Source organism: Empidonax traillii, unplaced genomic scaffold (genome assembly GCF_003031625.1).
Source record: "Empidonax traillii isolate 1590-97213 ecotype Southwest subspecies unplaced genomic scaffold, ASM303162v1 scaffold328:size603334, whole genome shotgun sequence".
NCBI lineage: Eukaryota > Metazoa > Chordata > Aves > Passeriformes > Tyrannidae > Empidonax > Empidonax traillii.
In genome coordinates, this window is record NW_020955521.1 from 127,684 (window position 1) to 142,903 (window position 15,220).

A 15,220-nucleotide genomic window follows, 5' to 3' on the forward strand; every position below is an offset into this window, starting at 1 on the left:
AAACGAGTTCACACACAGCAGAAGAAAATAGGAGCTTGAGACATCTGAACTACAGCTCCGGAAACACATCACAACTCCTCTGCCACAGAAAAATCCTGCAACTTGTGACAAAGTATTTTTATTATATGTATCCTTGCTGTAAACAGACCCTTTTTTGTGGAGCAGGAAAAAGATATCTCAAGTTGTCAGAGCTATCCTGAAACTCACTCTCTGCTTTTCTGAAAGGGTTGCATTTGTACCTATAAATTGGGAACACTATTTAAAAAGAAAGTATCTGGGAGTATGTTTAGGATTGAAATGGAGCTACAGAAAGGAAGGGAAAAATAGTAACAAGTAATATAGAATTGTCTATAAAAATTTAATTTTAACTTTGGTTCTGCTGGGATTTTACTCTTTTTCTGTCTTTGCACTTTCCCAAGATATTTGCATTAATGCACATCTTGGGACCTTTGTCGTACCAAATAAGAATTGTTCCAGTCCTCTTTCTTCCAGCATAGAGGTGGTTGAATTCATTTTTCTTGAGGAAAATACATGATTTTTCTTCTCGAATCTCACTTCCAGTCCTCTGCCCATCTGAAGGCTCCTCCTTCATGAGTGAAAACATTGGGGTTTTTTGCTCTCATCCCCTAACTGAGCTTTGGCAACAGTGCTAACATTTTTATACCCAGAGAGATGCCTCCTACAGCCTACTGAAGAATGTGTCTTTTATACCAATGGCCTTTCCTATAAATGGAAAGGCTCTGGGTATGTGCAGAGCATAGTGGAAAAAAAACCTAGTGCTGGCACTTCCCATCCAGTTTACATCATCTATCCTCTCTTGTGGTGAGCTCTTTGACCTCATCTCCTAGAAATGAGAAAATGCAAGAATTTGAACGTGTCTGTGGCTAGGGCTTAAATCACACTCTGTCCTCAGCCGTTGGAGTTGCTGCAGATCTGGCTCCTGCCTGCAGATTATCGATATGCTTTCCTGACTGGCCTGTGTGCCAGTTTCCCCAGACAGACACAGCAGTAATTGGTTACATTTGGGCTTTAGAGGGTGACTGTGGAACAGAGTATGATTTTTAATACAGAAGGCAGTCCTGGGCTGGTCCCCAAGTCCTTCCCAGTCAATAGAGATGTCCATTTACTCAGGGCATTGATGCTGGAACTTGTGTCCCCATGTCCCTTTGTGCTCTGTCTCTCAGAGAACATAGTTTGAAGCCTCCAGCTCTTTGAGGTGGAAAAGTAGAAACAGCAAACATTTCCTGCTGGGCCAAACTGGCTGGTAGCAGTGTTTTCCTCCTTTCTGCAGTGTTTCCCACTACGTTCCCTTAGGTTTTCCTGTCATCGGGATGGTGAAAATCTTGCTGCTAGGTTTAAAAAGAGATCAAATTTTTCCCAGTAGTATCTGGTAAAGTGTTCTGCATGTCTGCTTTTAAATAATGCAGTAGCTCCTTATGGCTTCTCTGGACTTGGTTGGAGTCATCAGACTTTTTCTGTCATTCTGCCACTCTCCCCCACAGTGCAGGGCCTGAACCCAACTCCCTGCAGTCACTGGAAACATTCTCCGTGGTAGCCTTTGGGTTAAGTCCAGAAAATTTGCTGACTGCCTTTCCCGGGCTTTACCTTGGGCAGCTAACAAGCTCAACACCCTCCCAAAGTACTGCAGATCCCTGATGCATGTGTCGTAAAAGTCTCACTTCCTTTTTATAAAAGTTTTGGAAAATTAGACTGTAAAACTATAGCACAACCTTTTAAAATAATAAACAATACTAATAGATATGAGCTTAGAACTACTATGCTATTGGAACTGAAAGTGCCTTTGTTAATGGTTCAGCTTGAATAATAGATCAAAGAAAAAAAACAAACCTGAATGTTTCTCTTTTGCTTTTAGTCCTTAATCAGTCCCACATCTGACTTCTTCTAGATAGTGTTACTTCCTACATAAACAGTCTCAAGACGAAACACAAAAATAGATAAAAATACAAGGTTTTGCTCATGAGATCAAGTAAGTTTTTAAAGACTACATTCCCCTCAAAGTTTAGTCATATTCTCCTTAGATTCCCAGCCTGGAGTCTTGGTGGCTGAGAGCAGGGCAAAGGAGCGTGAGTTTGGAACAAAGACAGCAAGTTGGAGGAAGCACAGGAGAGTGCTGTGCTGTCCTCAGCCTGGTGTTATGTTGGTTGAGCCAGCATTGCCTCTCTCTTAATGCAATTGCTGCTCTCTTGGGTTGTCTGAAACATCGAACCACAGCAGTCTGAAACAAAGCTCCTGCTGTAGTTATGCCCTATCATAATGTTTAATCTTCGGTTGCCCTTTTTTGTTACTTTAAGATCTCCATCCTGTTCTGAACACAACACGCTGGGAAGACCTGACCTGAACTCCCCTTCTTTGCACTACCGATCCTCAGTTCTTATGTTTTCTAGGTGCTAATCTGTACAGGGGGCTGTGCCCTGGACGCCTGTAACAGCCTCTGCATTGGATAGCCCTTGCCAAGCTGTGTTTTCATACCACCACTGTTGCTGGTACCTTGGCTTAGATACTCAGACACCTCTAAGCTGTTTTTCACTGTGCTGTCCAGATGTACCCGCAGACTTGGCACAGATCACTCTAAGAACACCTCAGGACCAGTCAGGGATATATATGTTGCACGAAGATAAAAGATCCCATCACATGCAGTGCATGTGGTGGTAAGTCAGTGTTAGAAATTTGCAGTGGCGTGCAAATGCCATAAGGCCCATGAAGATGCTCACTAATTCGACCTCTTCTTGGGCTGGGATGTACACTGAGAAATTGCCTGCTATTCAGTACTACTGTAGACAGTTTAAATCCTGTTGTATCCTGGTTCTTGGATGACATATTCATACCTTATCAAGGAATATGTCTTAAGATTTCAGAAAAGACCATCTTCATAATCCTACCACATGCAGAAGCTTTAGCACTTTTGCTTTCCAACTGAAAGTAAATCACCATTCAATTCAATTTTAAATATGGCCGTTACCTTATAAAATACCCTTTCCCACAACCACAGGAGATGCAGACACTGATCTATATCAATTTGTATTGGTTTTAGTTGTTTCGTATGCTGGTTATTTAAACTATAAGAGAAAAAACTGTTGAACCTACAACTGCACAAATATGTGAGCCCACATAAGAGTTACAGCTTGGGAGGTGAAATGCCTGTGGTCAACTCCCAGTAATGCACTGAGCATCTGATCATCCTGACATGCTTGTCTGTGCACTGCTGAAGGCCTGCAGGTTCCATGAGACACGTAGTGGGCACACTGGCAAGCTTGTGCCACACTAAAGGCTTACCTTTCCTTCATGCACTAGGAGGTGCAGATCTTAACCCCGTCCCAATTGTCTGTGCTGGCTTCACAGGCATAACAGCTACAAAAAGTGACAACTCCTGCTGCTCTGTGTGAATGAAAGGAGCACGTCTAATAAGGGATAGATAAAGGAGCAGTTCTGCCTTCTCAAAGTCTCTCTGTTGTTCTGTGTTGCAGGGGTGGAGGTGGGAGTCAGAAGGGGTGCCAAGTGGTCCTTGTTCAGCGTTCCCAAGGCTCAGTTGTGTGTTTTGCCTTTTGGAAGACATTTACTGCTCCCATGAATTAGTAGTGGGACTTTTTTGTAGTGCCTTTACATAAACATTCAGTATCTTACCTTCACCTAGATCAATTAAATCCTTTCATCCAGCAATAGATGTGACATTCCCTACTCTGACCTGACATTTTATTTATTCCAGAATGGCTGATGAATCTCCCATACAGCTCCCACAGGCTCTCAATTATCTTATGCCTGAGTAATGGCAACATTCTTTTATTCTGACCTCCATGAAGCAATCCAATCACACTCACCCAAACAGCTGCAGCAATAATTTGTCATCTATCACTGTTAAACATGCCCTTCAGTTCGTGTCATTTCAGTAGCACCCCTTTCTTCACCTTATTAAATATGAGGTACCTGTCTTTGTTTTCAAGTCCCTATGTCACCTCTGCCATTCTTATCTCTCTGCTGTGAGATGTCATCTCATACTTCTATTGGCCCCTGATGCCAACTGTCTGCTCATTGCATTTTCAAACAAATGCTTTCTTGCATTTGTTTGTGCCACCTCTCTCAATTAGGAGTGATCTGGTATAGACAAACATAGTCTTATTTTTTCCCCTACAGTTAGGTTGCCAGTGCCAACTGCATGGACTAAACTAGAGCAAAATGCACCATGGCAGCAAGATGTAGCTATTGAGAACAAGGTGATGGCTCCAAACATTGGAGAGTGTGAGGGAATCAGTCCTGTCATCTTGCATGGGAGGCTGCAGTTCAGACACATTTATGTAGCTTGTAGGGATTGTGAACTGTTTGATCCTTTCTTCAGATAGGATCAGTCTTTCTCTGCATCAAAGCTCTCTTTAGTTTACTGTGATCTTGATATAGGTGATAAGAGGTAGGCTGTGGCTGTGCTGAGACCACTGCCAGGCATCCTGACTAATACTGCCTCATTGTTTCGAGGTGCACTGTCTCCACCTTCATCACTGGGTCTCATATTGAAAGTGCTTTGGAGCACAGAGCAGCTTTTCACCCTGTGTATGGTAGTACCTACCACAGTAAGATCCCTATCTTTGCTTCTCTGGTAGTACGTGTGAATCACAGTCATGTTGTTGCAGGAACTATTTTCTTAATTTTGGAAAATCCCGTTTCAAGTGAATGATCTTCACAATTGCATATCTTGTTCAGAAGGTGAATCCTCTGGAGCTGGGAATGTGTTTCACAGCTGCAAATGAGCACCAGAGCTCTGAATGTTGACAGCACATTGCATCAGGGACAGTGATGATGGCCGAGGAGACAAATGTATCCATAAGTCTTACTTTTTTTCTGTATGTTTTAGCCAAGAGTTTGTGTTACTGGTGATGGGAGTAAAGCCCAAACACATAGTACATCTATGCCATGTAGCTTTCTGAAACTCTGTTGGATATAGGTATTTTTCTGATTCCTTGCTCTTTGACAGGGACCTCTCAGGCTTCATGCCAGACACTGTTTTGGGGGCCTTTCTCACTACAAATGCAGCTATAGGTTCTTTTATCCAGAACACTTGCCAGCATACTGTAGAAAACCAGACTATTTCAAGGTTTTTGTATCTTACAGAGCTGCAGAGTCACAAGTTCTGCAGTCTGTAAAGCCCAGCAAGCGTTTTCTGCTAGTTTTGCAGCATCCATACAGAGCAGTGGGCAAAAAGTTGTTTCAGTTATTCAACCTGTTTACTTAGCTCTGCATTTAGAAAGCGTGGATAAATGAAGCTGTTAACTTCCTCCCGTCCCCTTCGACAGCAAAGTAAACAACCAAAGAAGAGCCACATAAAAACCACCACCTGTGAATCCTCCCAGAAAGCTCTGGGTAGTCCCAAATGTCTCTCAACCTACACTGCAGAAGGACTTTCAGCCAGATCAGCTCCTGCACTGCTGGCTTTGTGTACTTAGTATAAACTGATAGCCCTCCCCTGCCCCAACACCAGAGCAGAAGCTCGAGACGAATCTTCATCAGAGCAGTTTGTGTTAGTGTGTAGCTGCGAAGCAATGTGAATCCATTGGAGTGAAGGTCCTTCCCTGACCTGCTTTGAGTTTAAAGATGTCTCATCCCCTCAGCTCATGCTCTCAGAAAAGCCAGAGCTGGCATGGAACTGCATGTCCTGGTTTGTGGTACAGTGCCAGGTGTTTGCTGTCTTCCCCCCAACCTTTTCCTGGGCGCAGGTGGGTGACACCTCATGATGAAATCAGTACTGGGTCTGGATAAACATTCTGAAAGCGTTTGACTGGATGGTGAGATGTAAAGTGCCAGGCCTGCAATCAGGGATATAAGGCTGCTTGTGAAGGTTTTCATCCTGGTGTCCTGGCCCAATCCTGTACGGAGCAGTTGGAGTTCAGCCTCCATGAATCAAACAGTCTGGCTTTCATTGGTTTGTTGCCACTTTTCAGTCTATAAATAGTTGCATCCTAGTGCTTGTTAAAGTGATTTCTCCCAGTATATCTTCAAATGCTGTAAAGCAGTTGGGAAACTCAGCATATAAAATGCAGAGACAAGCTCTGTTTAATTTTTGTTATGAGAGCTTGAAGCAAGTTAACATTTATGAGCTGATTTCATAGGAGAGAGAAGAGCATAATGAAGGGTCTTGCTAGTCTCAGCTTCATGATAAACTCTAAAAGACCTTACTTCTAGCCAGTTGATATCCTTGTGTAGTTTGGTAGGGTTTTTTTGCATGGTTTTTGCATGTCTGTAGGCTTCTTGTAAGTTCCTAGCTATGAATGCTCCCTGGTAACTCAGGGATAAAGAGAGCTTACACTTTGCTGGCCTGAAATGTCAGCCAACTCATTGATTTAATGGTCAGTAGCTTTCAAAAGCCAGAAGCAGATTCATCTTGAAGTGGTGCAGTTCTGTAGCAGAAATGGAGTTAAAGGCTCCAGAGGCACAAATACGTAGAGAAGAACAAATATTTACTCTGTGTTAGACAGGAAGTGTGCTGGATGGAGATTTCTGCCCTCATCACTTAAGCCCGTTGTTAGCTATTAAAAGGGAGTGTTCTGACTCCAAAGCAATTGTTAATACCTCACCAGCTGAAAAACCAATGTGGAACAGACTCTGGCTTTTTCTTTTTTTGTCCTATCTTTCAGGATATGAGAATTAAAACCTGTGCAACACACTGAGAACTGTAGTCCACTGAGCAACAGTGAAAACTCCTACACTGAATTTACTTGTGCTTCTGGCAAGTTATGTGCTGATTCATTGCCAGTGTCCAAAAGGATGAATTGACTGTCAGGAGGGTTTATTTTCTCTATACAGCAATTCTTAGCTCCTCTGGACAAGGAGAGGCTTTGGTGGAGAGCTTCACATTGCCAGTGAGATCAAAGCTGGCTTCTGGCATTACACTTAGGGCTGGGACTCTTACTGCTGTAGTGGTGTTCTCATCCTAAGCTGCAGATATGGGTTTTGGGAAGTGGGTAAGGAGTAGTGACTGAGTTCTGTGTTTCCAAGTTGCCGGGGCTGTGCTCTGGAATTGGCAAATGCAAGTAGATTTAGAATTTGCCTTTTTGCCCTTGGTAATTCCTTATGCAGCCACCAAATGGTTCTTTAGGTGGATGTTGGTAATGCATGGTACAACCTCCTGTTTTCAGGGTGTAGCACTTCAGAAGCAGTGTGGGCTATGTTTTGTTTTTCAGCTTGGAACTCAGCAGCCGCAATTAAACCAGAACAGGACATTACCACTGATGCTAGTGGTACTAAATTCCTTTTGTGGAGGTGGAGAAATTATGCTGCGGGTGTCTGTAATGATTCCTTCTAAATATCCATTTAATTCCTTCAGCCTTTCTAAAAGGCAAACTCTATTGGAAAGCAAATCTCTTTATTGTGAAGCATCCATCTCATTGAGCATCATACATGTAATTCTTTAGAGGTCACCTGCTAATAGTGTAACAACTTGTCAACACAAACCCATGTCCTGGAGAATGGTTTTGGAACATAAATACCAAAAGGGATTATCAAACGCCTTTCTTCTTTTCAAAATTTTATTGTGGCTTCATATGCAAAGCAATGTGGAGGTATTTCAGGTTAGAAGGCGAAATTAGAGAGTATGGCAAATGGTGACTTTTAATTCAAGATCAAATAAAAGGCACCTTGGTGGCTCCCTGGACTTGTGATGAGGTATCTCCAATACCTAGAGCTCTCCTGTGGGAAGAGGACAGCCATTTGTGACTATTTTTGGGCATCCTAGCAGAAATCCGAGTACACCAAGGACTAATCCAATAGGTGTAGTATACAGAAATGAAGGCTATTGCAGGTCTGCACTTCCTCCATCACCACTGAAAACCACTAATATGTATGTGTATAAAGCTCCTGTCACTGCAACGTGTGGACACCAAAGATATTCAATGGGCCAGTTGTATCTCATGAAGGGGGCTTTCAATGCCCAGTTTTCTACATTAGGCTGTGATTTGTCCTGTCCAGCCATGTACCAGGGTGTCAACAGGATCCAAGATTACTTTGTAATTACTCCCCAATTAAAAGAGCACCTCCTTGTCAGCTTATATCACAGATTTGCACAGCAAAAGAAGCTGCAACCAAGCCTGTCAATTGAGTCTGTGTTGAGTGTGGGGAGGGTGTTAAGCAGCCACCCACGAGACCCCAGCAGTTGTTCCAAGTGCTTTAAGATGTAAAAGGAAGATTCAGAGAAGGGGATGACACAGAAACTGTCAGAGCAGTACTATCAAGAAAGGGAAAATCACATCAGAGCCTGAGAGGTAATGCTGGTAATGAGTTAATGGTGAGTGAAGGGAAACTGGGACTGGATTGTTGAGATTTATTTTTCATGGCCTCCCTAGCTTTTCAGTCCAAACCCTTTCAATTACTAAGCTAATAATGGCCTAGTCTGTCTGTTCAAGGAGCAAGAGAGAGATACTTGTGGTGACTGTGGGTTAGCATCCTCCTTAATTGATAGAGTATATTCAGCTTGCAGACTACCAAGGTGGAAAGGATCCCATTTTAGGGCAGCTGGACTTGCTTTATTAGTAATCATATTGCTTGAAAAAGCTGTGTGTGCAGTTTTCTGGCTGCTCTTAATAAACCATTAGTTGTTATTAAATGATTGCCTCAGTCCTTGTTTCAGATAATTTCATTTAAATAAAATTCCTTGCATCATGGACTCGGCTGTAGAATCTGTTGCAAGAATTAGTCAGTCTGTCTCGCCGGTCCTGTACTGAATGTGTGGCATTGTAGTAAGCAGGTGCCATGGAGGGTTTGCTTTCAGGCCAGACAGGGAACGCAGCTCGGCTGAGCAGCCTGAAGCCCAGGTGCACTGCTCTGTACATGACTAGCAGAAGTGCAGCATTTGCAGCTGGGTACATTGATTTTGTTTTCCAGCTGTGTATGATGTATTGTTTGAATATCCTGGTTTCTTTTCTGGTGACTGGAAAGGGAGTCCTGCTGTCATTTCCCTTACAACACTAGAAGAAAGCCTGGGCTAGCACCTATAGCTTTCAGCCCACTCAAGACCTCACTTTGCAGAGCACATGTGTAGACAACATAAAACTGTGCTACTAGGCTGAGATTTGTGTGCTAGCAGCTCCATACCCTTCTTAACAGGAGCCAAACCTTTGTGGACACATCTCAACAACAGAGCTGTGTTGAAATACTTGATTAAAATTCATCCCCCAACATAAACACAAGGAAGGAGGGTGCCTTGGTGGCTGTGAACACTGCCTCCCTTTGAGCACAGTGGTGGTGGTCTGGAGAGGCACTGCTCCAGTGAATTCTTTCTTTGGTTGCTTAAGCCAGACCTTTATTCTGTCAGAAAGAAGGCAAACAGCACTGCTCTGGCTCAGTTACAGCTTCTCCAGGACTGTTACACAAATATGGCAGTCTCTTGGCTGTGTCAGAAAGTTTACATTCACCCATGGAAAGCAGGGCTAAATGGAAGAGTGATTTAGCAAGGAGAGAAGTAAAGAGCATCTGGAAAGGTCAGATAAACATGGAATGTCATTGCTGCAACCACAAAGAGATGAAACTGCCCATTTAGTTTTTTTTAATATCTGTCATTTATATGGTTGTGGTAGCTTTGACATTTACATTGCTGAAATTGTTCAGCAACTAAAGTGCCTTATGACTGTTTTCTTGCAGCAAAGAGCTCTCTAGATCTACTCCGAATGGTGTCACGGCACTGCTGCTTTCCAGGCAGAAGCATTCTTTAAACTTTAAAATGTTGACTTACTGTCCCACTTTCCTAGGTTTCAGGAACATTGCCTGAGTCACTTTAGTTCCAGAAAGGTACTCAAATTGGAAAGGACAGTGTGGAGAGGAGAGGTCATTGGCTTTCAGGAACAAAAGCAAATGTTTGGGAAGTATGAAAGAGTATCAGAGTGTGTGTGTGTATGCACAAGTAATAGAGGTAGGTTTGCAGTTGGCAGGACTGAGAGATACCTGGAAGGAGCTAGCTGGAGACTGTATCTCATTAGAGTTTTGGCTGCAGTTACCTGGCTGTTGTTTTTAATTAACTCACCACAGGGCAAGGGCCAATACAGTGAAGAAGCAAGGACTTCTCATATTGTGTGAGAAAAAGGAAGTGCATTCCTGTTAAAATGGGTATGCAGGTTGGCTTATAAAGGATACCCTTGCAGTAAATATGCTGAGGCAGCAGAACAGTTAATCGTATTTACTTGCTTTTAGTAACGTTTTTTATTCTTTTTATTATCTGACAGGTTGCATTGTGGTAGAATATGAAAGTCCTATTGTTCATGCAGCACCCAGCACACAAATAGCAAGAGTTGATCTTGGTGTTGAAGCTGAGGTGTTAAAAAAAAAAAAAAAGGCAAGCTACAAATCATAGCTAGATAGGAGCAGGGAACATAGAGAGCAATGATGAGAAATGCATCTCCATGTGCATGCAAACAGACACATGCTTCTTCATCAGACATCCTCTATTGTGAACACTGAATAAGAGGCAGACCTGAAGGGGGGCCCTGGTGACCTGATGTGTCCAAAAATGAAATTGAGTACAGTATGTGGAAAAATCCAAGGGCCAAGAAACACAGCTCTGTTTGCACCTCTTCTGCAGTTACCATAGAAAATTTATGGTGTGAGATTTTTGCTGGTATGTTTTTGTGCTATTATTTAACAGTAAGTAGTTTTCCACCTCTGAAATTTCCATAAGCCTCAAGATTAACAGAGTATTTCTTTTCTTGTCTTTGGGGCAGGGAGTTAGAAGTAAGCAGGAGAACAGTCTCCAGGATTCTGTGTCTGCAGACAGCAAGGAAGCACATCTGCTGCTTCAGAGCAGCTTCCCACCTGGCGGTGTATTTCTGCCCTCTGAACTGGGGTGCAGCTCACCTCACCCCAGCAAATGCAGGTGGAGTGTTGGTTTTTTTTCTTGCCTGGCTGATCCCAGGACTGGACCTGCACCAGAAAGCTGACTGGCTGCTCTCAACAGCCCTTTCCAATTTTGAAAACTTGTTTGCTGGTGACAGGCAGCACAGCAGGGCTTAGTAGCCAACCAAGCCAATACCAGCATTATCTGTGACTCAGGGCGTGGGGAGGAGTAGCTGTGCTGCCCAGAAGGTGGATGGGGCGAGTGGGTGGTTTCAGTAGGTTTCCTAAAATAACAAAAAGTATCCTGTGCAGATGCATGAAGCCAAGGCAGTAAAAATGGGTCTACACAAGACTGCCAGGACTACAAGACCCATCAGACAGCAAAAATTTCAACTCTCCCTTCTCTTGCCCCCCCAACTCCACTTTTCTGCCACATTTCTCTGGGCTTCTCCTATCTGTCTGTCAAATCTCTTTCTATTTTACTACCTTTAAGTAAGAAGATATTTTACCCCTGCGCAGTATATGCAGCAAATGCAACATAAACCTGTTTTCTGATAATTATGTTTTAGTAGATGTTGCTCTGAGTTGGTCTGTGAAGAATATAGTTTGTGAGTCCCACTGGAGTTATTAAAAGTATTCATAATCCTGCTTTCTTGTAAAATGGCCTAATGCATTCACACTGGGCTGCTGATTGTTGCTGTTTGCATATGCTGTTGTGCTGCTCATGGTATTATGCTTATTGGAGTTCATGTTGAACCTGAAGGATGCCTTGAAAAAATGTCTGCACATATGGGAGTTATCTAGTGGGAAGTGTGTGTTCTGTCTATTAACCCTTCATGATCCATGTTCTTGAAAAGCTGACGTGTCCGTTCTGCCACTCATGGCTAATGGCAATGTTGTGCAGAATAGTTTCATTTCATGATGAGGTGGAGATGGCTCCAGTAGAGAACCTGGAGTGCTGACTCTGTGATTTGTTTTCTGTCAACCCCTAGGTGACTCTTGCAGCAATAAAAATACTATCACTGATCTAGCTATCCTGCCAGACTTTATAATAATGTAAAGTTTAAAAGATTGGTGGTTTGCATATAATTTCATCTGTGTTTATTGAAAATATTGACCTGGTCACCCTCTTCCACCCTCAAACTGTGCAGAGGGATGCCCCGTTGAGCTCTGTTAGGATTATCAGTGATTTAAAGCAGAGCTTTCTGATCTGCTTTGGGCTGATGGAAAACAAAACTAAAATTACTTCAGAGAAGTCATACAAGAAATAAAAGTGCAGCCTTGTGGCCTGTGAGTTAGATCTCAGGCTTCCTTCTCAAGTCAATACAAGTTTTGTAATGTCACCCAGGACCGGGCCTAAGTATCTTGCTTTGTCTGCTTTCCAAATATGAGAAGGAGGTTCATGGGCATCCACAACCTTTCTGACATAACATGCTCTCATATTTTGATATGTGATGATGATGTAGCATTTGAAAGCATGTCTGTTCTCATTTGCCCTTCTGGAGGAGTGAAGTAACCTGGAAGCAAAAGGGAGCCAAATAAGTTAACCGTTTTTCTTATAATACAGCTCAGGCACTAGAATGAAGAATATAGTGCCAAAAGGATGTACTTCAGGATACAGGGCCCTTTTTCAATTAAAATTGCTCTTATTTGAAAAAAAAGAACAAACAAACAAAAAAAAAAAACCAAAAAAAAAAAACCAAAACACAAAAACACCAAAAAACCCCACAACAAACCACACCTCTTTTATTTCTCAGAGGATTAACAATAAAAAGCAATAAAAGGTGCTTAATGACTTACACTTCTCTTTTCCAGTCTTTCAAATCTGGAAGGAAACCAGGCCATCTTGAAAAAAGAGATCCCAGACTTTCACAATACACGCATCTGTCTAAAGGGCCATTGCCATGAAAGTATTTACAGCTGCACTGTTATCCCGCTCTATCCCACAGTCCCAGTGGAGAGCAAGGCCAGAGCACAGCAGTGGGAAGCTCGGCAGCTGTTGAGCAATGCTTTTTACAAGTAAAGATTCTGCCACACTATTTGTAGTCTGGTAAACTCAAATGAAAGCAGGTTAGGAGTGAAAGTGCAGCCTTGAGACAACTAAGAATAAGCCCTTTGCCATTTGGGGTAATGTTTCTTTTGAAATCCTGTGCGCAGTATAAGCAGTGGTGAAGTATTTCTAAATTTTCGGCTTGCCATGCTTCAGTATTAGCTGAGTCCTCACTTCTGTGGTTTCCCAGCAGCCTAAGACAGAATGTCTGCTGTGGTCCACTCCACCCTCCTGCTTGGCCCATGTATGCCCAATTTTCTCCTGCAGAGGCTTGTTGGACTCTGCTGAACTGTCTCCATGCACTAGTGAGCAGAAGACTAGCCTTAAGAAAGTAAACAGTTCTTTACTGGGTCAGTGAGTTGAACTGATCAGATCACATCTGGGAGAGGGAGGGAAGAGTTTCCTTGTAGTAGCACTGAGCTTGCTTATTTTTGAGAAACCTCACCCTTCTATTTAAAGAGTGATTGAGGGGTTATCAGGAAAGGGTTTACTTGGTGTCCTATTCAAACACTGTGAAATGCATTCATTAGCGCTTGAGCAAACTTGTCCTCTTTAAAAGACCTGGCTTCCACCATTTACTCTTGGAGCAGTAGTTTTGTGTCAAACAGATTCTGCATCTTCAAGTTTGGCTCTTTGATTCTCCTGTTTAACTCTATGCCACATAGAGGTGTCTAAGGTGTTTTATATTTGCTTCTTTTGTTCTGACCATCAAATGGTAGCATTTTTCTCTTCCAGATCCTTTCACACAGTGCTCTTTTGAGATGATCCCTGCTATCACATGTTTTGGAAGAGGTGGTCTCTCCCCTCTCAGTGCCCCATATGCCCATTGTTCAGAGCACGGGCTTACAAACTGTAACCAAAGAAAATGCGTCTTGTCATCTGTTGCAGTGAAAATAACTTCTCTCATATGAGAGATCCTTTTATCCTGACCACTTGAGGTCAGAAGGTGCTTTCAAAAAAGAGTTTTGTTTAGCCTGATTACTACTGGCTATGTTGTGATTTGTATCTCAGTTTGTCCCGTGCTTCAAACTCATATTATTTTTCCAGTGGTGGTGCACAGTATCAGTAATTATAGAGTGATATTTATTGTTGAGATGGCTGTAGTGATGCATCTGCTAAAGGCTCTCAAATAGTGGGAGTTTGGAGTTGTGCTAGACGGTAGTGTTGCTAAGTAATTGTCACTTATATCCTTTCTAGGACCTGCACTTCTTCTGAAATGGGCGATAGCATCATTATTCAGAAAGTATTTACTCTTTCACATGATGGGGGTGGGGGGAGGTGAGATAGTCACAGGGAAGGGAGGTCTATTTAGCAGCTAGTGAGTGAGAATGGAGGCAGCAGGACAGACACTACTGGGATGTGGTTTGTGTGGCTGAGGAGCTCAGCATGCTGTCCCTCAGTGTCTGTCTAAGGGTTGCACTCTTTTCTGGGGGCAGAGTAGACCAGAGGCAGTTGAGTGTATAAGAATGGTTCTTTTTCATCTCAAGCACTTGTCTAGAGACTAGAAGATCTGAAATGCTGTTCTCTGTTCTCCTTCATATTATGTTAATATGTGTCATCTAACATCACTGGAGTCCCTAGCAATCTGAGCACTTAGCATGCTTTAAAATGGGTTTCAAGGTATTCTAAACCAAACAGAAAATGAGAAGCCTCTCCAGAAAATAAGATGTACCGGAGCTGTAAAGTCACAGTCTGATTCAGACTCCTTTTTATGGGAACACCCTGCAACTTCTTTGAATATTTAGAGGTGCTATCCCTTGCACTCCACAAGGACATCGTGTGGAAAGGTGATAACCTAACAAGAATTTGAACCTTTGTCATGGTACTAGCAGCACAGCTTTGTTTGTGAACTGTTGTTTTGTTTCTGGGAAGATTACTGACTGCTTTTTTTTTTTTTTTTCTTGCTTTCTTTCCTATATTTTAGACATTTACAGCATGGTGTAATTCTCATCTCCGCAAGGCTGGGACACAGATTGAGAATATAGAGGAAGATTTCAGGGATGGTCTTAAACTCATGTTACTTCTGGAAGTCATTTCAGGTGAGAGAGGTTCTGTGTGGTGCTCTCAAGGGTCCTGAGCATCTTCGTTCTGAAATCTGTCCTCCTCCTCCTCCTCCTCCTTTCTTGCAGAATACAGGCTGCAAGGGCTGTAATGCCACAGATTTTGCTGGAATATAAGAACTGCTTCCTGATTCAGAACAAATTTCTCCCTAATGAATATCTGTCTCCAGCAGTGACCATTAATGTACTTTTGGAATGTACTCCAAATCTCATGGCCTGTGCAGGCTGCCCACTGTGTTCCTGCTCCTGCCTCTCAGCTTTTCTCTGCCTGTCAGGAATGCACAGCCTC

The 15,220-nt window shown here is 42.8% G+C and overlaps 1 protein-coding gene across 7 annotated transcripts in view; it reads left to right on the forward strand.

Annotated features, from left to right (window-relative positions):
- The window catches only part of ACTN1 (actinin alpha 1), an 88,194-nt gene that overhangs the window by 27,084 nt on the left and 45,890 nt on the right, over positions 1 to 15,220 (forward strand). For 6 of the 7 annotated variants that reach the window (XM_027891721.1, XM_027891720.1, XM_027891714.1 and 3 more), the window contains exon 2: positions 14,796 to 14,910. In XM_027891721.1, the coding sequence (XP_027747522.1) occupies positions 14,796 to 14,910 (115 nt within the window). Of the gene's footprint in view, positions 1 to 3,145; positions 3,151 to 6,372; positions 6,379 to 12,575; positions 12,583 to 14,793; positions 14,911 to 15,220 lie in introns of those variants that run through there. The other variant, XM_027891719.1, reaches the window with a different exon arrangement.